At 41.2% G+C, this 25,511-nt stretch overlaps 1 protein-coding gene across 1 annotated transcript; it reads right to left on the reverse strand.

The window, feature by feature from the left end:
* Positions 1 to 25,322, reverse strand: PPM1D (protein phosphatase, Mg2+/Mn2+ dependent 1D). Its single transcript, XM_082776504.1, has 6 exons — positions 24,696 to 25,322; positions 18,347 to 18,575; positions 15,891 to 16,015; positions 6,743 to 6,933; positions 5,731 to 5,970; positions 1 to 1,428 (listed from the first exon to the last, which is right to left on the reverse strand). The coding sequence occupies exons 1-6, from the start codon at positions 25,117 to 25,119 to the stop codon at positions 874 to 876; spliced, it is 1,764 nt and encodes a 587-aa protein (XP_082632630.1). The 5' UTR covers positions 25,120 to 25,322; the 3' UTR covers positions 1 to 873.
* Between the last annotated feature and the right edge of the window lie 189 nt (positions 25,323 to 25,511).

The following is a 25,511-nucleotide window of genomic DNA, read 5'->3' on the forward strand; positions in this document are numbered from 1 at the left end:
TCAAATTTCCACGTTTTATTTAAGTGAACATACACATGATCCACGTACTCAATGAAATTGTCGTAAAATAACTTAAGAACTTATGTTGAAAGGTATTAGCAGCACCATCAGTATTGGAATAGCAGAAAATTCGTGCTTCCTTAGGACACACATTTATGCCTGGATAAAAATGCCACCATTTGTAACAGGGATGGGGAATGGCTTTATAGGATGCTTTTGGGAGTTGGAATTTTTAAAACACAGTTTTTTTTGCTAAATACTTTGCCTATTAATGTTACAAAAATGCAACTAGATAAGATACTGCATAGTATTTTAATTAACAAAGATGTTGACATTGAGCCCCGTAAAGCAAGACTCAACATCTCTGCTTCCACATACATTTCTGAGTAGAGAAATCTAAAATTTAAAAACAAAATATAGACCTAGTGTATTCTCTAAAAGACACACTTTAGGTGGAACATATAGTACTACGAAAATACATATCTTCCATTCTGTTTAATAATTTACTTTAGTGAAAAAGTTGTGAAATTCTCATCACAAGAAGCGTATACAAATTCAAGACCTTAGTAAATTAACAAAAAAGACTTTAATTTTCTTTTAAACAAGGTTTAGCCCCGCTGTAACAATTATACAAGGAAGAAAAGAGACTACATGAAGGAATACAAATTTACACACATTTTACAGTGACTTATACCCTACACATCTACAAAATTCACAGTTATAATACAAGCAAGTACAAGGCTGGGATAAAGCTGTTCGATACCAAAAAAAGTTTCTACTTTAAAAAAGGATAAACGGGAAGAGTTTCAAAACTTCTGCACCAACTTTAAAATTCTAAGCAGGACAAAATACACTTCCTTACACAAATGCCCTTCAGCAAACACAGGCTGCTTTCCTGGGTGGATGGAAGAGTGAATTGCTGAGCTTCTTCTGGCCCCGCAGGCTGCGCCGCATGGTCAGCTTGTTTGAGTTTTTACGCTGTGGCGTTGTGGACATGCCTTCTGGTTGGACAGTAATGTTTCGACTCAGGCCACGCCTCGGCTTCTTCATAGCTGGGCCAGAGTTGGATTCTTCTAATGTCCTTTTAAAGTTCGCTGTGGGTGTCCTCTCTGCATCTTGGGCTTTTGTTTGGCCACTAGGAGACACCTTGAAGCCTTTTTGGTCCGTGCCTGAATTTGTGGAGTTGGAAGGGGAGAGACCTACTGACAAACCATTACTGTAGGATTCATGTATCCTCAAAGCCAATGCTTTGCCACATTTCTCCTCCTGTGGGCCTGAATCCTTCAGGGTTGCTCCTGATGAAGGTGAATTGCTTTTGGCAATCTCATTTGGCAGCTCTACGTATTTCTCTGAGATCATGTTGCTATGCACAAGGGAAGGAACAGACTCAGAAGCATTCAGTCGTGGCCACGGATCATCTTCTAAAAGCTGAAAGGAAAGAAAAGAAATACTTAGGCATAAATAAAATCATTTTACTTCTATTATCCTTTGAGGGTGGAGACTGCATGACAAAGCATTTCAAATTTTTTCAGAGATAGAAAAACTCCATAACAGGATCATTCCCCCACACACACGTTGAGAGGCAGGGGTGGAGAGGTAGAAACAGATGCATACTGTGGATCTGAGCTTAGTACTTTGTGCACAACAACTTTCTCAACGCTTTTATTTCCATCATTCAATTTGCAAACATCTCATAATGGCAGACAATCTCTTCATTCAGAGGGCTGTTCAGACCCCTTCATTCCATGAATCTTCCTTTTTTTGCTGCTATAAAGCGAGTTATGTAAGGAATAAACATCTATCTTTGTTAATTTAGGAAGCCATGTCGAACGCAGTGCCTGCAGTCTGTCCTGGGATTTTCATGGGTAGCGTGTTCCAAAATGCAGACACGAGTCCCCTCATTCTGTGATGTGTGCACCCAAACTGCCTCTGAAGATTTCGTACATAGGTGGTCAAGCACCATTAGGGCAAGCAGCAGAACTCCGACCGGTCACATTTTGAACTCTCAGTTAGGGCAGAGCTAGATCATCAGCGAGAAGGATAAACTTCATACCCTAGGCGTCCTGGTCGTATACAGAAGGTAGAGCAAAAGTTCACTGGACAAACATTCTAAAAATAGAATTACTATTTGCTGTTTCCAATTCCTCACAGCTAAGTAACGCGTTTTATTGCCTAACTGTATGCTCTACAACTTGAAAAGGAACTAACTCAACCCAGACACTCTCTGTGAAGCACAGTTATCGGGTACTCTGAAGAGAGGCTGCTTAGCGTGCTGTCCTGAGAACCAGGGACTTGCTAATCCTACCTTCAGCTATTCATCCCTTCTGCAGCCTTTGATAAGTGTTTCTGCCTCAATCTCAGTTCCATCAACAGGAAAACGGGGACAATACTTACTTTCCCTATCCACAGGGGGATTATGAAAATTAGTATTTATGCAGTGCCCTGAAGATACGAATTATAACCTTATTAAAGATTTAATTGTGAAGAAATCCCCAGCTACTCAGCAAGTCCTTCAGAAGTAAATTTCAAGGCCACATTACATACCATAGATGTAAGGCAAATGGCAATGAGAGCCTTAAGAAATTAGTGAAAACTCAAACACACAAATGAATTAGACCATGTAAATACACCACCTGCGCAAGAACTGAATGCTTTAAGCTACAACAGAGCAACTTCAGTTCACCTTCAAAAAGAAATCCGGACTGCTCAACACTTTTTCAACATAGAATAGTAAGGTTTGATAAAATGCACTCCAGAAGAAAAGATTATCAGAATTCTTTCTAGCATCTAGACTTCGTTTTCCACTTCTTCTAACTCCTCTGTTGCTCCACATGTATAGATTAATAAAGCCATTTAGTGTTTTTTTTGTGTTTTGTTTTGTTTTTACTACATTTAGCAACACAGAAGACCTTTACAGATGGTTATTCAACTCATTTCATAAGAACGCTAAGATGCTGCATTCAGAACAGCCCTGGCAACGTTATTTAATCTGCTCAATTTCATTTCTGACATTGTGTCTCTAGCCAATACTTAGGTTTTATGTTTCATATTGTGCAAGGCACTTAACACTGTGGCTCTGATTGCCAAGATCTTTTGCTCAGGATGAATAGCTGAGATCGGGTAAGGCTTTAAGAAGCCAAATGAAGTCAGAGAATGGACTGCAGGAAGTCTGCTGAAGAGTGATGTAATAAAACAAGAAAAACAAAACATGAATCACCAACTTCATTTCTCAATCTAGTCAATCAAATTCCGTCACTGGCCTCAGGAACAATAGAATTAATTTGGTATTAGTAATTGATGCCAGAAGGATATGTAATTAAGAAATACATCTATTTAATTGAGAAACTTTGATTTACTCTATTTCCAAAAATTAATTGTTTTTGGAAGGTAGCAGTTGTTACCAATCAAGGATATCCAATGCTTTTTTCCTCCATTCTCTGACAACAAAAGATCGAATTTCTTTTCATTGCTACCTCTTGTTTTTCCTGACCACTCTTGCCCATAATCATGCCACAATGACTTGTAGGAGTTCAGACTGATCTGGCAACTCACCTCTCATTTCTTTGCAGAGATTTTGGAAAACTTCAATAGGATTTTTTTTTTTTTAATTACTTACCTAATTTAGATCAGCTATTTACCTGTGGCTTTATGTATCAATGTATTTAAATACTATTTTGCTAATGGATATTCTCATCAATTCCTCTAATTTCTTTTGTGCAATCAATAACATGATTGATTGCACAAAAAGAGCTTTTCCCTCCTATAAGGAGAACAGTCCAGCCATTACAGAAACCAGAGGTTTTGAAAATGCATCTTTCCTTTCATTGTGGTTTCTTATCTAACTGGTACGGTTCTCCACACTAGGAAAAACCTGATCTTACTCAATGATATACTTAACTGAATATACTTACAGATAACTGCACAAGGCTCTTTTTTGCACAAAAGCATACATGGGGACACTGCTGCCCAGACATTTTACTTGTTCTGATCTTCCTGGAGGCATTTGTCCCCCAGCCCCTCGAAATGTTTCATTATTCAGACAGTACAGGGGCCTTTCTTGTCTTTTTTCTCCTCAACTTCCTCCTTATATTTTTCCTCCCATCCTTACAGGTACTCTGAGAGGACAGTTGTATATTGCCTTTCAAGTAGAAACTTACATTATATTAATACTTTTAATTAAAAAAAAAATAGGGAGAAAATAGTTTTTTGTTTTTTTTTTTTTTAAATTGGCAACACCACTTGTAATAAAGGCCAAGAGGAGAAAAACATTAAAGTAGAAGGAATTTACACATGATACCAACGCATACCTGTAGCCAAAGTTTTCTTTTGGGTTTTGCACATTAAGTAAAAAGTAAACTAAACCCTTCCTACAAGGAAAACACCAAAACTATTAGTTGTCTATAGTTTTGATCTCTCCACTACTTATGACCACCTGCTACAATTCATATAGGTTCACACATCACAGCCCCCTGAATTTTCTTATACAGGGAGGGGGAATCTTCAGAAGGTATCTTCACTACATCTTTATTAAGAAATGCTACTTCCTGGTTATTTTGCAATCAACATCGTTCAAGGCTTACTCAATAAGTACTGGTAACAGCTAGAGCACAAAACAAGTAGTACAACTTAAAAGTTCGGGAGTATTTACAACTCAAAAAAAATCTCTCACAATTTTGAGCTCTTTTAATTTATTTTGCTGCACTGGATGGAATGGAAGGAGAGAGAATGCCATTTTACTAGCAGCTTGTCTCTGCGAAGGGAACATTAAGGACTGCCCTTCTTATTTTGCCCCCCCCCCCCCTTTTTTTTTTTTTTTTTTTTAAAAACTTTGCCCGAAGGCCAGTTATCCAAAGATGCTCCAAAACATCAAAGGACAGTTACTTAAATCAGAAGCAGCTGGTAATTACTGAAGCAAATATCCCCTCATAACTCCACTCTAGTTTTTAGAGAAAACAAAGCTTCCAAACAGCTCTGCTTTATATTAATGGGTAAAGCTTCTAATCCCAAGAAAGAGGAAAAGATGTAATACAAGATCTAACAAAGAACGTTAAACCAGTTCAATGCCCATAGTACAGTCTCCCAATCCAAGCAGAAATCACTCTCTACAGTGTGTATCTGAATGTGTTAATCCATCTGTTACCTTAGAAAACAACCCACATAGTTATGAACACCTCCAAAGGCAGTCTGCAATTTACCAGCTGTTGAGGTTGGTTGGGGATTTTGAACCTCTGACCCCTTTTTCAATAGTCCACTTCCAATTTTGTGCAAGAACTCAGATTTTTACGAAATGCTGTATTTAAAACTGTGTGAATTACATGCGTAAACCTACAGTAATTATTTACGTTGAAGAGGACATACAGATCAAGAACTACTACTATGTTACTAGGATTTTAAGAGTTACAAAAACACTGTATCCTGACATTCAGCAATTCTGAGACACTCCTACTTTAATACTCTCTCTTTGGTGCTCCAAAATCTTTTAAGAAATGTTATTAAAAGTTTTTTTCTCCAAAGCATTGCACGCTGACTTACAAGAAGTACTGAGGATATGGCCAGGTAATAGCTGTCAAGTTACTGTCCTACAACTGAAGCATTTTATTTAGCCATACATACTGCCTAGTCCACTGAAGTTAAAAAAAAAAAAAAAAAAGTAACACTAAATGATGGTTTAAGTTGAGAGGCCAGTAAGTTCAATGTGGAACATTTAAAACGCTGAAAAAAAAGTGTTACCTTGACAGGTGGGGTACAGCAGCGGGAGGGTGTCATGACATTCATATCAGGGCTGCTATAGCAGGGACTCTCTGCCAAGTTGAGATACAATTCTTCATTTTCCAGGTTGCTTTTGCTATCCTGCAATGGTGAGATGCAGATTACGATGGCACTGGTGTTATCTGCACGAAGCATGCGCTGCCTCCACCGGCCCAGGGCTCTGTTCACCAGCATTTTGGCACAAGACTGTCGGTGCTCTCCCTTTATGTTAGAAGAAAGAGAGAAAGCAATCAAGTCCACTTTACTTTATAAATTGAAGACAGTTTATGTGGCACAAGCTGAGATAATCTACTCCTATGTCATGTGCTAAAGTAGTTTGATCCAGGAACATGAGGAAATACTAATTGAAGCTTTAAAGTCCGTTTATGGTAGAATCCACATATAGACACACTGAATGCTTGGAACTTTACAACTGATGCAAATGACTTCTATAAATAGGCTGGCCATAGCACATCCTGCAGTCTTTCCAGAACTCTTTCAAAGGGTTTACAGACTATTTACTAACTGATGCTCAGATGCTCCACTGATTAAATTCTCTCAGCTGTTTTGTATAATAAACCCAGTAAGAATGTAATTCAGATTTTTCCCCCCACAAAAAAAAAAAATCACAAAAAACAATTGACAATTGTCTGCATTATAACATGCGTTTTAATATGAAATAAATTTTGGTTTCAGACAGTACTTTGTATAACTTCCTTACAGGAAGGATTTTCTATCTTCTTAATCACAGATCCCATCCTGGTAGTCAAATTTCCCCCAAATGGCAATTAAGCATTATTAACACAAACTGTATTTGACAGTACATGCAAGCAAAGTATCAGCTGCACTGTAACAGCCTCTATGTTATGGCAAAGTTATTGAATATGCCTGAACAACAAAGCTGTTTGGTACATTACACACATACCAGACTCAGCAATTTTTAAGAGGAAAGCAGCGTTAAATTTCCCCAATGACTGATACCAACTGTGCTCACCATGAAGTATTTTTTCTCCTCATGATCCTGGCACATGGAGATAGCATCCTGAGGCGGGATCATGTTCCACAATCCATCACTGCCAAGGATAATGTATTTGTGCTTCTGAGGGTCGATTGTGTGCACACTAGTGTCAGGTTCAGGCGACACAACAAATTCACCACTGTAGAAGTCGTAGCTCCACAGATCACCTAGCAAAGAAGAAAATGTTTCAGAACTGTTATATTACAAGCGATATTATTCTTGGAAACTACTGAAAATGGTTCCCATGAAAACAATTACTACCAGTCTCAAGTCACCAGCAGTAATGCAATGCAATTTCAATGCAATTACTGTTCTGCTGCTGTCACTTTCTGATCACATTTATTGATATGGAGATATTTAAGTAAAAATGTATTCAAACCAACCTATATTTACAAGAGGTCTTCACTCTCAAAACGAAGATTTTCAGAGAAAGAAGGAAAAATATTAATACCTGATTCAGTGGAATCTCAATATCCAAACTAAAACCTATTTGAACAACTAGGGTTATCCTGAAGCAGAAGCAAAGCCTTATTTTAAGTTTGTTGAACCCAAACCAAGCTTGCAAAAGTCTGCCTTTCCAGTTATGGGCACAGTTTAAAGCTTTGCAGCCAGACAATCTCTCCCCTGCTTGTACAGAGAATCATGATACAGTTTGTAAAATTAGGTTGGGAGAAGACCATGCAGCATTAGACTTTAGCCTGAATGACAATGTGTTGCTCTGCACAACCTAGAAAGAAATGCTCAGAGAAAGAAAAAAAGCAACCAGAAAACAGAAAACCTCAACCCAAAATTATCCACAACCATCCAACCAATACAGAAACACACATCTTGCTGTATGTGTATTTGTCCATGCAGGTGCCATGGAGAAGAAACAAGGACAGCAAAGTAGGAGGCTGAAGCCTTTCCCTTATTAACTTTTTTCCTCTCTTTTCTCCTCCGTCCATAGCATTATCATCACTCTCAAAGCCATGCAGCACTCAGAGTGCCTTTCCAGCTGAACACCATGTGCCAAATTGCAGACTTGGAAAGAAGCCACAGGAGCACAAGCAGCACCTGGGTTCCAGCAGGAAAGCAGAAAATGAGAGCTAAAGCCTCTCCCCTGGAAGGCCTCATGCAGTGAACCTTTCTATTTTTATATCTTCCTCGCTGTGTGAATGAGTTTGGGGTCACCTCACCAATGAAGATAGCTTGAACTGAATGTAAAACAAGTCACATTTAGATCAAAACATCAGCTGGTTCAAGTGCTTCCTCCAAGCCATCCTCAAGGAAAAACCACTCCAGCAGAAAAAATTATTTTCCATATTAACTTATTTCAATCTTATTTACCAGATACACACAAAAAATGTCTTTCTAATGTTAGACTTCTAAATCAAGAATGGTATTCCATTGCTCTAACACTTTTTCTTCTTTTTTACACAACTAATGCTACAAGGGGAGTTTTCTGTACTTTCTGGTTTTGGTAACATACTATATAGTACAAAAATTACCACTAAATAGTTTATTTCTTGTTGCTTATCATTACAGGAAAGTTATTTGCAAGCACTGGCTGTATTTTTCTGTGCAGAACACATGGCTTTGGAAGGAGAAATTAATAAAAACGTCAAAGAACTCCAATTTAAAAAGGCACTATTTTTTTTTTTTCCTTTTTGCTCACTTCAAATAACATGTTCATAGCTGCCTTCTACATCCTTCACCACCCTTTTAAAGATAATAAATAAGCTTTATGTCTTCTTATTTCCTTCCATTAGCTTTGCCTTAAGCTACCAACTGGCTAAAAAGACTTCTCCAGAATCAGGAATACTTCAACTCAATTACGCCACTTCACAGCAGCAAGCAGGGATGGTCCATCCTCATTAAAGCACCAGTTCACCTCCATTGCATCAGCAGTAGACAAACACATGCTTCTAATAAATACTAATTAAAAGCCGAGCCTGCTCATATAGAGGAACATTCTCCCTCCACAGACTTGCAACAAAGCCAGCCAGCTGGCAACAAGATCAAAATAAATACTGTAACAGAAAAGCTGAGCTCCAGTGCAGCAATTATTATATATTAATTGCCAAAAAATGTCTTCATACACTGAGAGTTCTTCACATAGTGCCTGTCACTGACACAACAGGTAAAACAAACAAGAGCTTGGAATCTTATAACAACTAGATCTTGGAATCAGTTCCCAACGTGGGGATTTTCTTTTGCTTTTATTCACTAGCATGCCCATTTATGAAAACTCAATGTTTTCAGCTGAATCATTTTTTGATTAAAAATACTTTGCTGTAATACAAAAATAATCTGATGCTGTTTAGTTTCGGTTCATCCACATACATGTCATCATAGCCATCTGCTGCTCTCCCTGAGAAACAGCCGAGTTTAAATCACAGGGATTTCAGAGAGCCTTCCTCCAAGAGGCAGAAGGCTCCTCGCAGTGATACCCGGAACATCACACTGCTTATAAGGGACTCCACCAATAAGGAACTTGCTGAAGGGCACAGTTTCTGGGGAGACAAGGAACCCACACCTCACAAATCACAGGCCCAACTCCTAACCAGGAGCTCAACCTTCCCAGTTGCCTCTGAAAGCCTTCAAACCACAACATCGTCTCTCAGTAGTATACTGACTATACGGTAGTAACCATCTTTGACCAAATCCATGTGCAAATCTGTAACTAAGCCAGGTATCTGCAGTACTGTCATTGTCATCTCAAATGGAGGCAGATATGGGGGGGGGAATAGAGAGAAAATGGGTCTAGCAGATACAACAGAAAGTAATTTTCCTTCATGAAAAGGTAGAATGGGAGCTAGACTAGCTCAAGTACTCTCAGCTTCTAAATTTATTAAACATACGATTTTGAAAAGACATGACCTGCATTCTTTTAAACAATTTCCTGTGGCATCACCTCTGTCAAAGCAGCTTTCTATGTTTGCTGTACTCATACAGTGAGAACCACATCTCGGTGAGTTTTAAATTCAGCTGTACTCATCACTTACCAAGGTCCAAAACCATCTAGGAAATAACACAATAACTGACGTATACAAGCTGTGTGATTACAGACTAATCAAGCAGGCAAATGATCCTAGGTAGAAGAGCACTGCATAAAGAGTACTTCACATGTAGGATTTTTAAGAATTACTCTAACTCCAAGGCAGCAAAGGCCAAGCCATGTTATTAGGACAAGGCACTTTTTTCTTTTTTATAAATAAAGGGCAGAGCACCACAGACTAAGCCAATGCTTTTTAGAGCTGCTGTATAGATGGAATACTAATGTCAGCTGTCTCTTGCTCTGGCCAGCTGGAGAGAAAAGCATCCACAGTGGCAGAGAGGTATGTGGCAAACCTAGAAGGAAGTCACTTTACATGGGACCCTCTCTTTTACAATTCTGGGAGAAAATGAGGGAGAGGAAGGTAAACCACAAGGCAGAACATATTTTTCACGAGGCATCTCAAAACACTAACATCTTTAATACTGTCCCAAAGCAAGCAGACAGACGAGTGACTCTTTACCAGACTGGAAAGCCAAGATAGCAAGATGATGTGATATGCCAAAGGCTAGTATTACAGAACTGGAATTCCAGGTTCTCAGACTTCACTTTCAGCTACACTATTTTTGTTCTTAATTGAAACCCACACATTTACAAAACTTAACAGCCTTTTTATCTAAAAAACCTACAGCCAGGAAGGTTTGCATGTTCCTTTTCCAAACAAAAGGAAGGGGGGAGATTGTAATAGTTCCTTCTAATCTACCAGAAAAAAAATTGTACCTGTTTCTTGGTCATGACTAGAACCAGATTAATACATAAAGATCTACACTAAAATTGCATTGCATCTTTCAAACAAAAAATAGATATTTGAAGTCATATATTAAAGGAGCAGAAAACTAATACAGCTATCTATAAAAATATGAAAATATGTAGTCTACTTTACCTTACTATTACCTTTTAAAATACAGAGAAAAAAACACCCCTTGCAACTCAGCTGATGCCAGGAAAGTAACTGGTTATAAACAAAACAACCCATCGTATAAGTAGACTGGATTGGATTAAGCCCAAAGCCTTCTTATAGAAAAAATATGTCATAAATCAAATTGATCATTTATGTTTTGGGAGAATGCTGTTTTGAATACAAATATCTTTTAATTTTAATAGGGGAAATAAAAGTTTACTTTAAGTCACAGTCAAAAAGTGACCCAATTTGATTAATTCCAAATCTTTTAAAATCTAAATGTGTCTAAAAGGTCTGTTAGTACAAGAGAAGACTTGCAGCACTTCCCTTTTCCACTCCCCATGAGGCAATGCCACTAGGAAGCTCGGCAAGTCTCAACATGAATACGGACAGGAACCACTTCGGGCGATTCAGGCCAAGTTGAGGAGAACATTTTCACCAAAACTCATGACAATCTGATCTTATAGCCACAAGAGGGCATCTTCACAGCAGTGTAACGACAATTGCAATATAATGTCCCACTCACAGAACCTAACAATGATTAAAAAGTTCAGTCTGAGGAACAGGGATGAAACTGAAGGTAGCAGCAAGCAGAAAAGCTACCCAGAAGTACTCAGGGCTTTAAAATCTTCACCATTCCTTTAGGAGCTTCATTTACATATTCTTTAAGTCAAACCTGCTGCAAGAATTCTACCCTCAACAGTGTGTCAAAAATGAAAGCAGACAAGAGGCCCCTATTTCAAATGCAATTGTTTCATTTGCTGTTATAACAAATGGTGATTTGAAAACTGCTCAGAAGACAGTCTCACCAAGACTGCTCATCCCTGCTCGCATGTTATTAAAACAGAAAAGAGAGAAGAAAGGTGTTTGAGTCCAGGGCTGTGCCAGAGCGTACTGATTAAGTAAGTGTAAGAGACAAGCCTGAGAACTAGGATGCAGAGTAAAGATGAGAAACTAAAATGACATGCAGAAAGGTACTCATGATTTTTGGCATTCAGCTAAAGCCTTCAATGCTAAGGTGGCGTTGCAATCTCTAAAACACACAGTCCTGTGCAGCATTTGTTAGCTAAAGACAAAGGATAAAACCAAAGAACACTTTGGTGACCGAACCTGGATGAAGTACCACCTCCAGGATAAATATTCGTTACTGCTTTTCTACTGTAAAAGAAAAGAGAGCTAAAGAGGCAAACACAGAGAGCTACAGCCAGGCAAAAGCAGGAAAAAAGCCCCCAAACTTTCTCTTTTGAGCTAAACAGATCCACATGTGCCTTCACGTGTTCTGCGTTTTTGTACAGGCATACGTATCTATCTTGTCTTGGGGGTGGAGAAAACTGTAGAAGCTGCAGTAAGACATCTCCAGAACAAGTCTAGAAATCCAAATACACTGCACATTTATATAAAGCAGTATCAGTAAAGTCTGTAGAATGCTGTGCAGCGTTTAAATATAACTTACTGGCTTGTGTAATCCATTACAATTAATCTTCATGGTGTGGCCTACACACAAGCAGGAAAGACAACCCAAGAAGCACATACTGTCTAACAACTCTGCCCATTCAGATTTAAAATGTGTGTGCTTATGTACGCACTCACCAAAAATTAAACCCTTAGACAACAAACTACTTAGATCATTTGAGGTCAACCACTCCCTCCTCCCTAGGGTTTCATGGTATGCATGCTCAGAGAGCTTTACAAAACAATTCTGGCATGCAGTAGGGTGCTCTGGAAGACAGCTTCCATATCACTGTCAGAGCCAACGTTCCTATAGCAGCTATACATCCAGAGTTCACTGTTCTGGTACATAGCTGCTTTTAGGGGTCAGCAAGAAATTCATGTTCATATGAAAAAAATCAATCCTGTATTGTGGAAGCCGCTACACAAAAAATATGGGAATGGTGGGAACATAAGATATCATCTTGTACTGTCAAAGCCTTGTATTTATCATCCTGCATTTTGTCCCAGAAACCAAAGGTTTACATTAATATATTTTGACAGCCAGCATGTGCTGAAAATGTAAACTTTCTGCTAGCACAAATCCGGCTACTATGCTACACATTCAGAGTTATTTCCTCTCTCAGCTCTTTCCCTAAGAGATGCACCTGTAAGCATGCTCAGTGGAGCCCATCCACGATGCCTTCCTGGCTGCCACATGGAAAAAATCCAGCTTGTAAATCTACAGCAGAGAGACAGTAACTAACGCACCATGCACACACGCTGTTCAAATCACACCAGCAAGTTACACGAGGGCTTGCTGCCCCTGAGCACTCAGGCTGTATGGTATGCAGCCACTTGCACTCATATCCTTGCCTTACACTAGGGGATTCAAGTATTTTGAGTTGCCTCACACCTGTTATAGGGACGGGCAAATAAAATGGTCAGTTACCATGGAACTCTGGATGCCGGGAAACTTACACAAAGAATTGCACTTGAAGGAAACAAAACGCTCTTCTGATCAGAATGGGTAGCAAGTCCAGAGGTGAACAATTCTCTGAGACTGCGAGGGATTAAGTATCTATTACGAGGGAAACTGGTATAAATACATTTTCATTTCACAGAAAAGGTTAGCAGAAATAGCTATGCTCGGAATGCAGAACACTGTGCTACAGCTAAGATATTTCATTAGAAGACATAAAACTTGCATACAGTAAAAGCAGCATACAGGTACTTTACAAAGACAGTACAAAACCTAAACACTTCTGACTTGTTATGGGACTATAAATAAATAAAACATCACTTAATCACAGTGGTGCCACAAGAAGCAGCAGTAATAAGAAGTGCATACCACAAATGCTTATTTTAGGACAGAAAGACACTAAACAAATCAAAACAGTAAGGGGAATGTCAACAGAATTAAGCTGGCTTAAAAGACTTCTAACACACCAGTGTCCTTTCTGTTGTCCAAATACTTGGCCAACTTGTTTTTCCCCAGTGTTTTATTCCTGCTATTCAGATATCTGCCCACTTTAAAGACAGTAAATTCACAAGTATCGGTTTATCTTGTAAGCATGGGGCAGTGTCAAGAGACTCCTGCTGCCCTACTAAAAATTCTCATCCAAATAGTGAGTCTGCGGCCTGTATTCTGCAGCATGGGATTTCTGTTGACAACAGCCACCAAATTTGGACTTGGCAAAAAAGAATCACTGTGCAAGATCTTCGCGGGCTTGACTAGAGTATTGGTGACCACTGTATGCCAGCACTGATGGTTACTACTCCGCTTGGAGAGGCTCCAGAGTAGCAGTGCTGTGCCAACCAGGGTAGCAATCTGGGAGCCAGCCAAGAGGTCGAGCAGGCTTCCATAGCTTGAATGCAAATGGTTTTAGTTGTGGTAGGTCTTTTGTAAGCAGTGGAAGGGGCATGCTGGCCTCAGAAAGAAGTTAAATCCTGTTTCCAAACTGTGAGCGTCTGTGCGCCATCTGGGTCCCACAGAGCAAAGCAGCTGCGTTCCTTTTTGCAGGAGGTTTGTCATACCTCCTCAGAAGGGGATGTGAAAAGGCTTACACAGACTCCTTGAGCAGGCAAACACCAAAACACTGCCACATTGTAAACCCCTTTCTCCTACATGATTGCAAGATGCCAATGCCCCCTTTTAAGCGTTCAAATCTAACTATTGACACCAAGAATTGTGAAGTGTTCCCATTTCTTGGACCTGAAACTCCACAGTAATCCTCTTCATCGACATAACTGGAAAGAATGCAATAGGGGGCTAACAGATGCATCATTCCTTGAATTCCCATCTGCACACAGAACCCAGCCAAATCCTTTTGTTAAACTTGCTGCAAGGAATCAGATCAAAAATCACGGAGCTATTTAGACAAAAAAAATCAAAATTGTAAGAATGAAAGACTTATCAAAATGTAACCTATGACAAACACTTTGCAGAAAAGGGGAAAGGAAGGATATGTTGCTTGGTGGATGAAAATCTTTGCTAGTCATCTATTAACTCCAAAGAACTTACTCAAACTCTCAAGTCAGTTTTACTAACCATAAAATAAGCAGCTAAATATGACACATAATAAGATTTTTAAGATATGGAGGAAAAAAGTCAGTAAACTTAAATTTTTAATTTTATGGAAAAGATAACTTCAGCCACCTGTGGCCTCCTCCTTGATATGTAGCTATCTTCTACAATGTTAATTATCGCTGCAAAATGTTTAACACTAGACAAATCCATGCAAAACACGTATCACTGCCTCTGAAATAAGATGCAGTAATGTTATGCACTTATCACAAGAAGACAGTCCCAGGAACAGACTGTCCCCATGACACACTGCCAACTGATCTAGGAACACTGACAACACTATCACATAACTGCCGTGCTTGCCAAGAAGAAATTAAGTCACAGGACAGTTTTCACAGGTAAAAACGTGGTACATTTCCATAAAACCTAACCTATACTGGGTGTATCTGGATAGAGAACTCCTCACTGGGGCAGAGGGAAGTTGAAAGGAAAGAAAATGTACAGCAGATTGGAATTCTGCAGTGAAATTTAAGGCAAACAACTGACTAGAAAACAATAACACATATGGGCAAGAGGAGGCAAACTTCAAGTTATGAAGTACTTCCCAAAAAAGAATTCATAACAAGTTTGCTCGGTATTGTAATATGCCTTTCTGTCTTCTGAAAGAAGTGTTCCTAAAAAAAAATGTTTCCCATTACCACTACTTTTGCAAAGGCAAATTACAGATAACACACACACACACACACGGGCTGACTTCTATACTTTTGTTAATTCAACATTGTCTTGGAAGAAAACAGCTTCACCATGAAAAGGAAGACCGAAGTAACACATATCCTATGCAGCAGAACTTAATCTTACAACCGCTTAGTCAAGAATGACTGTCCTCCCCTCTCAGCCAGACAGTGTGCTCCATGTCTCGGAGGCACTAACTGCTTTGTATGTTTCCATTTGCAGCACAAAGCACCATCCTTGTTGTAAGAGTGACATTGGAAATCCTGCATGTTGTACAACTAGGCCTTTATTCACTGGTGACACCTTTGACAGCTTTATTTGAAAAATCAAATCCATAATATATTAACAAGCTTTTATAAGGTCTTTGCTTTTAGAAGGCCTTATAATCAAGGCAAGCGACTGAATTCCTTTTAACCAAGTATTTTGGCAAAATGGGGGGTAATTCAGTTCTGGTGGCCTGCATGGAGTGGTGTCTCACTTCCCGAACACGGGCACCACTTACCAAGTGCTCTGGCAACTGCTAGGAACGGAATCTGGTCAATGACAGTGCTGCGGCGCACGGGGCCGTTGTGAGTCAGCCGAGGTCTCTTCCAAACGACGCGATTCACGCCAGACTTGTTGATCACACTGAAAGCATTAGAAAGCGGCAGGGGTTATAAAAAGGAATGGAAATGAAAGCATGAGAAATTGTTTCAATGACATTAGAACAGTTAAGTCTGTAAATATGGAGTCAATAATGACAGCACCCTCAGTGAGGTCCGCCACACAATTAAGTATTTCAAAACACCTGGTATCACTTGTACAGTCTCATTCCATATTAAGCCAAAGGGAAAAGTGAGAGATGAAGGGAAAGGAAAAGAAAAAAAGTAGAGGAATGAAGAGTTGGAAGAAGTTCTGGCTAGTTGCAACAACCAGATGTAAAAGTATCTTTTTAATCTGTCAGCAAAAAAGCAAAACACAATTTGCTTTTCTCAGATGAAGACCATCAACATCAACTCACTTGGGTGGAAATATCATGCAGTTCTTCCCTCAGTTTTCACCATCTGCCAAAGTTTGGCAGTAAAGAACATCACAGTACAGTTGGGAAAAAAGAAATGAGCAGCCTTCTGTAGGAATTTCCTTACTGGTGCACCAACATGAGAGAGAAATAAACAAGGGATTGTTCATCGTTATCTGAAAGCAGGACACAGGAAGAAACAGCTCTGCCTTTAAATGTTAACACCTGCTCTAGGGCACTGAGCACAATGGTTTTAGTTCTCACAGGTGACTTCAGAAGGGTCAAAAGAGAAGCTACTGTGCAAGTGAAACCAACTATTATGGGGCAGGAAGAAAGAAGGGAGAGCACAGGGTACCAAAAGAGAAGAGGTAATGGAGCAAGGAACTAGCAAAGTTTGGTCCCAATCAAGCCAAGAACTAGACACTTAAAAGCTAGCTTTTATCCAAGGAACAGCCAATGGTAATTAGGAGCTGAGGCACTCTGGAACAGCCTCAAGATTCCTCATACTGAAGCTATTCAAGATGCACTTCCTGAGACTTCAAAGGCCTTAACAACAAGGGCATGTTTAGCTCCATCCTTTCACATGCACAGTGCAGCAGTCAAACACCACATCCTAAAATCCATCTCATCCATTTGTACAACTAATGACCACACAAAGCTAAGCCGTTATCTGAAAGGCTTCATTCCGCACTCCGAGACTGGTACTAGGAATATCCTACTTTTAATGAGCAATCCAATCATGCTCTCACATTAACTTTTCCCAATTCACTCTCATGACAGAGAAGTCATTAATAAGCGTAACTGAAGTTTCACCTCACTCATCGCCTCACAACAGCCTGTACAGCCTTTATCATCCAGCCGGGAAAAAACAGGAGTATTTTTTTTTTTTTTTTTTTTTTAACAATTTCCACTAATACAAACTTCTAGAGAATGTTTCTTCAAAGCTTCGGAGACTTTCAATCACTGAGATACGTGACTTGGAAACCCATACATTAACAAATTTAGGCTAATTTAGTGTAGCTTACAGTTTTGCTTTCTGAAAAGCTACCATCTGAAACACAGCTAACTGACCAGCTTCCACCTGCTAGAGATACAAATATCTAAAAGTTAATGAGCTGACAGGGTTCTTGTATGACTGATGTCAACAGGAAAACCTTCAGTGATCTCTGCCTCTGAACTGCTAAGAGAAGGAAACTGTGCCCATCCATCTGGTGCAGTACTGTAGAACGAAAGAACAGAGAGCTCCTGTGAAGCTATGCCAAATCCGAGCCCTGAGGTTTGTCTCAAAACATTAGTGCCATCTGACGAGGCTGCCTGCTTTCACCCTCAGTCAGAAGGAACATGCATCAACCACAACTTGGAGATGTTCTAACTAACATCTGCCAGCTCCTGACAGTGAAAAAAGTACTCAACGTTAAGATATATGTTAAAGCGTCACATTTTAACATTTTAAGCATATATTTAAACAGCAAACTCAGTATCGTATTTGAAATTAATATCTTCCATGTTCCTTAAACAGCAGCTTTGAAGAGCTTACTGAACAGCTGTCTACCTCACCTCAGGAACAGTGAAGTGTTTTTTCCCCCAAAAAAATCCATAGAATTTAATGAAAATAGATGAAACCATACCTCCACTTACAAAGTTATCAATGAACACTTAGAACTGTAACCAGCTCAGCCACAGCAGAACCCACCAGGAAATTAAAGTTCTGTTTATACCATAAACCACTAACAAAAAGCACAAAAGTGTAACACTGGAACACCAAGTTACTCCCCAACAAGCTAGGAATCAACAAAAAAAACAACAAAAACAGAGCATAGAGAGAGAAGGAATATAAACAGGCTGTGAGACTAACCAACTTGCTCGCCATCCCCTAAAACAAGCAAGCTTAAGCCCAGTTGAGAGAGAAAGACATGGATAGCACTCAGATCAAACCTGAAGCGAAAAGCACAGACAGTTACCTGCCCCCGAGGCCTTCAATTCTCTCCCTTTCTTTGGGAAGTTCAGGCTTGTGGTCCTGCGTCACCTCCACAGCTCTCACAAAGTCATCTTTGGGGTCATCCTGGACTCCCAGCACCACTCCTGAATCACCAACATGAGCAACGTACATCTTCGACCCCCGGATAATTACCACGCTGGCAGTAGTTCCTGATGTGCTCGGGAGACCTGTCATGGTCTTTGGCCACTCTGCTGCAGTGAGAAAAAAAAACAAAAATACTTTTGTTTTCAATGCTGCGGAACCAGAAACGTTTTGAAGATCAAGGCTGCGTCACAGAGGTTTGCATTATGTTTCAACAGGGTGTGCACACAACTACGGCCAGGCAAACCAGTGCCCACAGGTCTCCCCCCACTTTCACAACATCACTCCCCCAGCTACAGCTTAAACTGAAACAAAGCCAATATGAAAGTATGGAGACCGGATTCCAAAAATTATCTCCTCAGGTTTAAATTTTCCAAGCATTTCTAGAAGAACAAGAGTATGTGGGAAGTGTTATTTGAGTGCTGACCAGATCAACCGTGTGTTTTGTTAGGATTCTACTGTTCACTTCCCTGCCTGAAGAGGAAGAAACATAAATCAGGTCATTTTGCCTGGACATCAAGTTGTCCGGACACTCCTGATTCTCTCAGAAGGAAATAAAAATGTTATTTTACTTTTATATTTTAGGTTGAATAATACCTCAGCCGTTTTATTCGTGTTTCCCTTTAAAGGACTGAACAATGAAGATTACTTCAGTATGCTATCCAACATCAAACCTTTCACAGAGAAGATATTCCTTGAATTCAGAACAATAAAATACCTTTATTAGTATGAACTGTGCATGGTTAGGTTAAACTCCTCCTTTCTCAAATCGTTTGCCCTTAATTTCTTATTACACTACTCTCACAATTTACATGCAATTGAAGTTTCTCTTTCATGCCTTTTCTCGTCTATTTCTGTGTCTACACACACTGGTTGTTCTTCCAAAACACCACTAAATGACTGGGACAACATCCTAATTAAGAAAGATTAGGCATACCAGTCCTCCTCCCTACTTCAGTACCCTCAGATAGCAGACTTCAACTTATCTGTTGACTTCAACTGTCAACAGCAACCTCATGTTTCTTCTTCGCTGCACACCCACTCATGTCTTCAGACAAACTAAGAAGGGGGACTCATCTCCTTGTCACATTTTATCTTCTGTGCTTCGCAATCCGTGCTTACACAGTACAATACAACAATTCCACTGTGATGCGTTCTGTTTGCAGGAAATAGTCAGGCCAGATAGCCAAAGCACTGTTTTGCTTTTCTCTCTACAGCATAACAACACAAGAAAAAAAAAAATCATTGAGGCCTTCCTCCCTGTGAAAATATTTTAAGCTGCAGACATGTAAAGCAGAAGCAAAAGATTAGGAACTTAGTACATTCCAGTGCCACTGAACAATGTTCAGATGCCCAGGGCAAGAAAAAGAAAATAGGGACGATGTGCTGAAGGGGAAGCACGTTTATAATACAGACGGCCTGCTGATAAAAGCTGCATTTCCTCATTGTTAGCTACCAAGATATCCAGCATCATTTAAGCATTTAAGTCCTGACAGAGGCTTCTAGCTTTGCGTTCTAAATACTAAAATACACTTTCTCCCTCAGAGTAGCATTATTTCAAGAGCAAAAACATTCAATCAGCTTATTGGAAGTACGTTGTCTGGCAATTTTAACTGTGGATATTAAATTTAACACATTCCAAATGGAAAGCAAACAAGGGAGGAAGCCAAGTGGTAATGACGACTTCAACCATGCACTTAACAGAAAACAAGCTGCAGCTAATGAGTTTCTGTCAGTGTAACAACCTCTCAATAGCAATAAAATATATTAGAGAGTCAAATCAGTCTTTATGGGAAATGAAGAGCACAAAGTGAAATCGCCCACTTATGAGAAGAAGAATGATAGAGCAGCCTCGGTTTTTAGGCTCCGACAGAACTAGAAATTACATCTGCCCATCATCGAGGCATTTCACAGTTTATGTCTTGCTCTTGGTTAGAAATGAGTATTACACGTAGCACAGCACACTTCTTTCTTTAGAGATTGGCTCATCATAAATTAACAGAAGTGTCAAAACTCCTGAGCTCTCTTCCGAGCTCAAGTACTACAATCAAAGTCACTTACCCAACTCCCCCACACATCAGGGCTACGTTTTTATCAATCTTATAAATTAAGCAATAGGACATCTTTCTGCAACAATTTTCCCTCTATTTGAAAGACACCACCCTTCACCCAGCTAATTCCAACTGGTGTTATAGCTGGCACGTCAGCCAGCACCCTGAAATCATCACCTGCTACCCAGGACAGTAAGTAGCAAGTGTTTTGCCTTATGAAATTTGACTTGGTTATATCCCTTCCTTCAACACTTAATTGTCAAAAAATCTTAGTGCAAACTATATGTAAGCCCTTAAAAAAAAAAAAAAAAAAAACAGGTTGCTATCACAAATTCCTTGCTGAATTTTTCCTGCATACTACCACAACACAGCAAACTCCAAATGCTATTTTCAATGCCTATTCTTGTCATTTTGTTCTTTTTTTTCCCTCTAGTATTTAGATGCAAGATAAAATAGTTTTAACTTTAAAAAGTCCTACATTTCTACTGTGCGATACCCCAGTAGTCCAAGTGATCCACTTAAGATCAAAAGGCATCTTCTCCTCTAAATAATTAACAGAATAGTCAGTCATGCACTGTTATGAGCATTAAACTCCTCCACTGGTAGAAAACCTCAGCTTCAGTTGCCTTTTCATTCAAATACAGACACACCACTTATTTTCCCCTACCTGGCCACACCAGCCCCAACAAAAAATGCAGGTTTTCTTCGCACACATCCCTTCAAAGCAACCAGATGAAAAGCCATCCCCTTTCGAGTTTAGAACTTTACTTTGGTAAGTTCAGAGCAGACTGTTACCGACTTTTAATACCACCAGTTCACAAATTCAAAGAAATCCTGACACTACAAAGCTCTCAAAACAGAGCTCACACTTCAACATTATACCTGAAATGTCCATGCATTTCATACCACTATCACACCTTTAGGAAGGGACAGATGTAACTACGTAGCATGCCAGGATTTCAAAGTTAGTAAGAGTTTCTTTGTGGGGCCCACATCCCTAATTCTGTACTTATTGTCATATAATTATTAACCTACATACTAGAAACATGACTACATCCCAGAATGGACACAACTCCTCTACAGCCAGGGGGGTTTAGAACTGAAAAACACATTGCTCATGAAACAGCATGATGCACAAAGTGAACCAGCTGATGCTAATGGCGAGTAGGAGGTAAACCCACATCTGCGTCTAGCAGGGCACCAACAACATTGCCCGACTGCTACAGACTCACAATACATGCCCACAAAATATCACATTTCCCAGTTTAACAGATGCACTTCCCACTCTTCCAAGACAAAATAGAAAAAAAAAAAAAAAAAAAAAGAAGAGCACGCATGTGAAGTGCTTAAGCTATACAAAGCCATCAGATTTATAATCTACTTTGTTCCTTACAATATTAGACGGCTTCAAGAGAGAAATCCATGCAGTGTTTTAAAACAATTCAAACTACAATACTTCATTTCAATTTGGTTTGATTCTAAAAACCTTGATAACTTTCAAAAAGTAAATGCTATATGAACTTTTAATGCACCTGTAGACTAAAAAAAAAAAAAAAGTACATTATCCTGAAAACCTGCATTGCCTCCAGTGGTCTAGCTCCTTTTCAGATAAGGACACATCCATAAACTCAAACATTGCTAAGAATAACCCTGACATTATGACTTCCTTACAGAAGAAATTAAAATATTTTAGTTTTATTCTTCAAATTAAGTTTAATGGAAGAATTATAAGCAATGCAGGAGCATACAACTTTCTAAGTTTTAACTAGCAATACTGGTAACTTGTACTTTTTTCAACTAAAAAATTGTTTAAGTAGTATCGAGATAAATTTAACACTTACAAACAAGCTTTTGACTAGACAAATGATGAGTTACAAAAGAAACAACACAATGCAATCCCCAGTAAAGCCCTGTCAAAATCTAGGACCTGCAGAGCCTGCTTCTTGCAGAAACCTTTCCCATCACTGCTAGTTGTAAAAACAGGCTTCAAATACATTTTTCTTTTTACTTTGGGAGTTCTAGCACACAAAGATTTGGGAATTTTATTAACATAATTAACCTCACTAATCACCAGCAATGACAAAAGGGTGTTCTTCTTTCTTAATGTTTCTGCTGTACTCATCACCAACAGATTTCGTGTTAATCACAGGAGATGGCTGCTGGGGTAGCCCACTGCTTCCAAGAGCCCAGAGCACAAGCTTCCCTTCCAATGGCCATCCACTGAGAGCAATGAAGGCTCCGTGCTTCACACCAAAAACCCAACCCAGCCTCCTGCCCCCGTTCCACAATCCTAAAATACCCAGTCTCTCCAACACAGAGTTAAAGATCCAGACTACATAAAATGACGTGGAAAAATTATTACAAGCAAGATTGGCACTGGGATTTCGTAACACAGCGTGAGAAGTTATAAACCAGATTAGTAATTGTTTTATCCCATTACACTCCAGCTATTAGACACATGCAGAAGAAACCAGCAAGACCAAACATGTTACTTAGAAGAAAAGTTTACCGTATACCCTACCTCAAACTGCCATCAAATACAGCCAGAGCTATGCTGTTTTTAACAACAGTTTAAATTAGTTCCACAACCAAAGTATTATTTACTAAACACATTGTATTAAAGGAGCATTTCCTGCACTCTGTCACTTGCCTCTCTCCATTTTGTAGCTACACATGGTTACAGTGACAAAGAGCAGATGAAGGATACTACAACCAGACAACCGATCTCCTTATCTTTCTCCCCACACCACCTCTCCCTGTGTTCACACATCCTTCTCCTTATCGTGCAAGTCTGCAGCCCAGGAGGCCGTGTGCCCATTCACCACTTGTTCCTCAGCATCAAGGTTATGGTCAAGTTCTGGCGCTTCTAAAATTCACACCCTTTCCTTTCTGCCTGGTATCAGCGTGCCCTGACCTCGCCATTCCTCCTCTTATATCTTTTCAAGCATCTGACACTTGTGCAACTTCTCTATTTCGATATTCAAGGAAAAACAAAAAATGAAACCATTCTGACAGCATAATACTCTCACACCTCCCTCCTCCCCAGCCCCAAATCACTCCACCGAAACCCCGCTGTGCTGTAAATGCAATTCTTGCTTTTCATGTTTGCCTCCCAGGCCCAACTGTCAGTATTCTTTGTCTACGGTTTTGATCCAATTTTACTGCGCTCCCCTCCTGCCTGCCTGTTTTTATATGCTTGCTATTTATATATTTTCTCTTTCTAGTGCTTTCAAATGCATAAAAGAATACATATTACATCATCCACACGTATCTACTTATGTTGGATATTAATGCACACATAATAACGACCATACCCTAAACCATAACCTTTACCCTTTCAGGAAACGCGATTCTGCAGTATCACCAGATATCGGGGAGAAGGAAGAGGACAAGAATGATTACTGACACCCGTCCTGGCACTCCTGTTTGCCTTACCTGTTTAGGACCCCCACTGTCCTGCTGCACTTTAACTGAGCCCACGTATAACCTTCAGGAATACCGAGCATGTTCTGTTTTGGCAGGTACCCTGCATATTCCCTGATGCTCAAACAGTAAAGTGAGCAAACTACAGCCCGGTATGAAACAGCCACATTTCTCATCGTTCCATCAGGACTCAACAGAAACAGCTGGGATCAAGAGACAGGGGAATCAAATATTTTAGGCTGCTAAAATAACTTCTCATGATATTCTGCTCGAGAGAAACTTGGGGGGGTTCCATGTAATTCCCCAAGACAACAAGACAGAAGCTCCTCTGCTAAAGGTACCTGGGACATCCAACTTGCGATACCTTCAGAACAAACTACAGCTCTACACTCTTCAGCTACACAGCACAATTGCCCTATAGTTTGTCCTCAGCCTCCAATTCTCTCTCTTTCTCTCCCTCTGCTCTCTACTTTCCCTCGATTTTCCACACCACCCACTTCAACACCGCGGGTCGCAGCCCGCTTGGTGCCCAGCGCCCCGCGGGGTTGGAGAGGGCTCGGGGCGGCCGTCCCACGGCCGGGAAAAGAAAGAACCCGGGGAAAGGCAGCGGCGGCGCCCGCTGGAAGGGAAGGGGACAGAGAGGGGGGGTCCCTGGCCCCTCGGAGGGGCTGCGGGGGGGGCCGGCGAGCCGGGGACCGCCGCCTGCAGGAGGAGGGGACGGGGCACGGCGGCGGCCGGAGGGCGCCTGGAACTTACGCAGCTTTTTCCACATGGCCCGGTGGCAGGCGATGAAACCTTTGCGCAGGGCGGCGCAGACGGCGGCCGGCTCGGCGGAGCCGAAGCCCTTCTGCTTCTTGATGAAGCCCCAGAGGTTCTCCCAGGCGAACTGGGCCGCCTCCCGGCCGCCGTGCCCGTCGCACACGGCGAAGAAGGCCACGGAGCGGCTCGGGGGCCGGCCGGGGGGCAGCGTCCCCTCCTCGGCCGCCCGCGGGCCGGCCCCGCTCCGCCGCCCGCTCTCGCCGGGGGGGCTCCCGGCCGCCGCCGCTCCTTTGTGCGGGGGGCCCCGGCGCGCCTCGGCCGGCGGCTCGGGCTCCACCACGATCTGGGTCACGTCCTCCATGTATTTCCTGCCGCCCTGGTCGGAGAACACGCTCACCCCCAGCGAGTACGGCCCCTCCATGGGGCGGAGAGGGAGAGGAGGGGGGGGGGGAAAGAAAAAAAAAAAAAAAAAAAAAAAAAAAAGGAAGGCTCGGCCCGGCGCCGCCCGCCCGCAGCCCCGCTGCTGCCCGCCGCGCTACTGCCGGGGGCGGCGGCGCCGCTGCTGCTCGGCCATGGCCGCGGCCCCGCTCCGCGCCTCCGCCGCTCCCCGATCCCCGGCGGGGCCGCGGGCGCGCCCCGCTCCGCCCCGCGCTCGCCCGGAGCCCGCCGCAGCGCCCCCGCCTGGCCCGGCCCCGCCGCGGCGGAAGGGGCGGCCGGGAGCGGAGCGGAGCCGCCCGCAGCGCGCCCCCTGCTGCCCGCCGGGGAGCCCCGGGCCACGAAACCCGCCCGGAGCAGGAGGCTTCGCTGACCTGG

This window comes from Aythya marila, assembly GCF_965140915.1.
Source record: "Aythya marila genome assembly, chromosome: 20".
In the NCBI taxonomy this organism is placed as follows: domain Eukaryota; kingdom Metazoa; phylum Chordata; class Aves; order Anseriformes; family Anatidae; genus Aythya; species Aythya marila.

Coding starts and splice junctions, on each gene's coding strand:
- PPM1D (XM_082776504.1), bottom strand. CDS start 25,119: ATGGAGGGGCCGTACTCGCTGGGGGTGAGCGTGTTCTCCGACCAGGGC. Junction 5,971..6,742: donor AGGAGAAAAAATACTTCATG/GTGAGCACAGTT, acceptor TCTAACATAAAG/GGAGAGCACCGACAGTCTTG. Junction 1,429..5,730: donor GCTGTACCCCACCTGTCAAG/GTAACACTTTTT, acceptor CTTTCCTTTCAG/CTTTTAGAAGATGATCCGTG.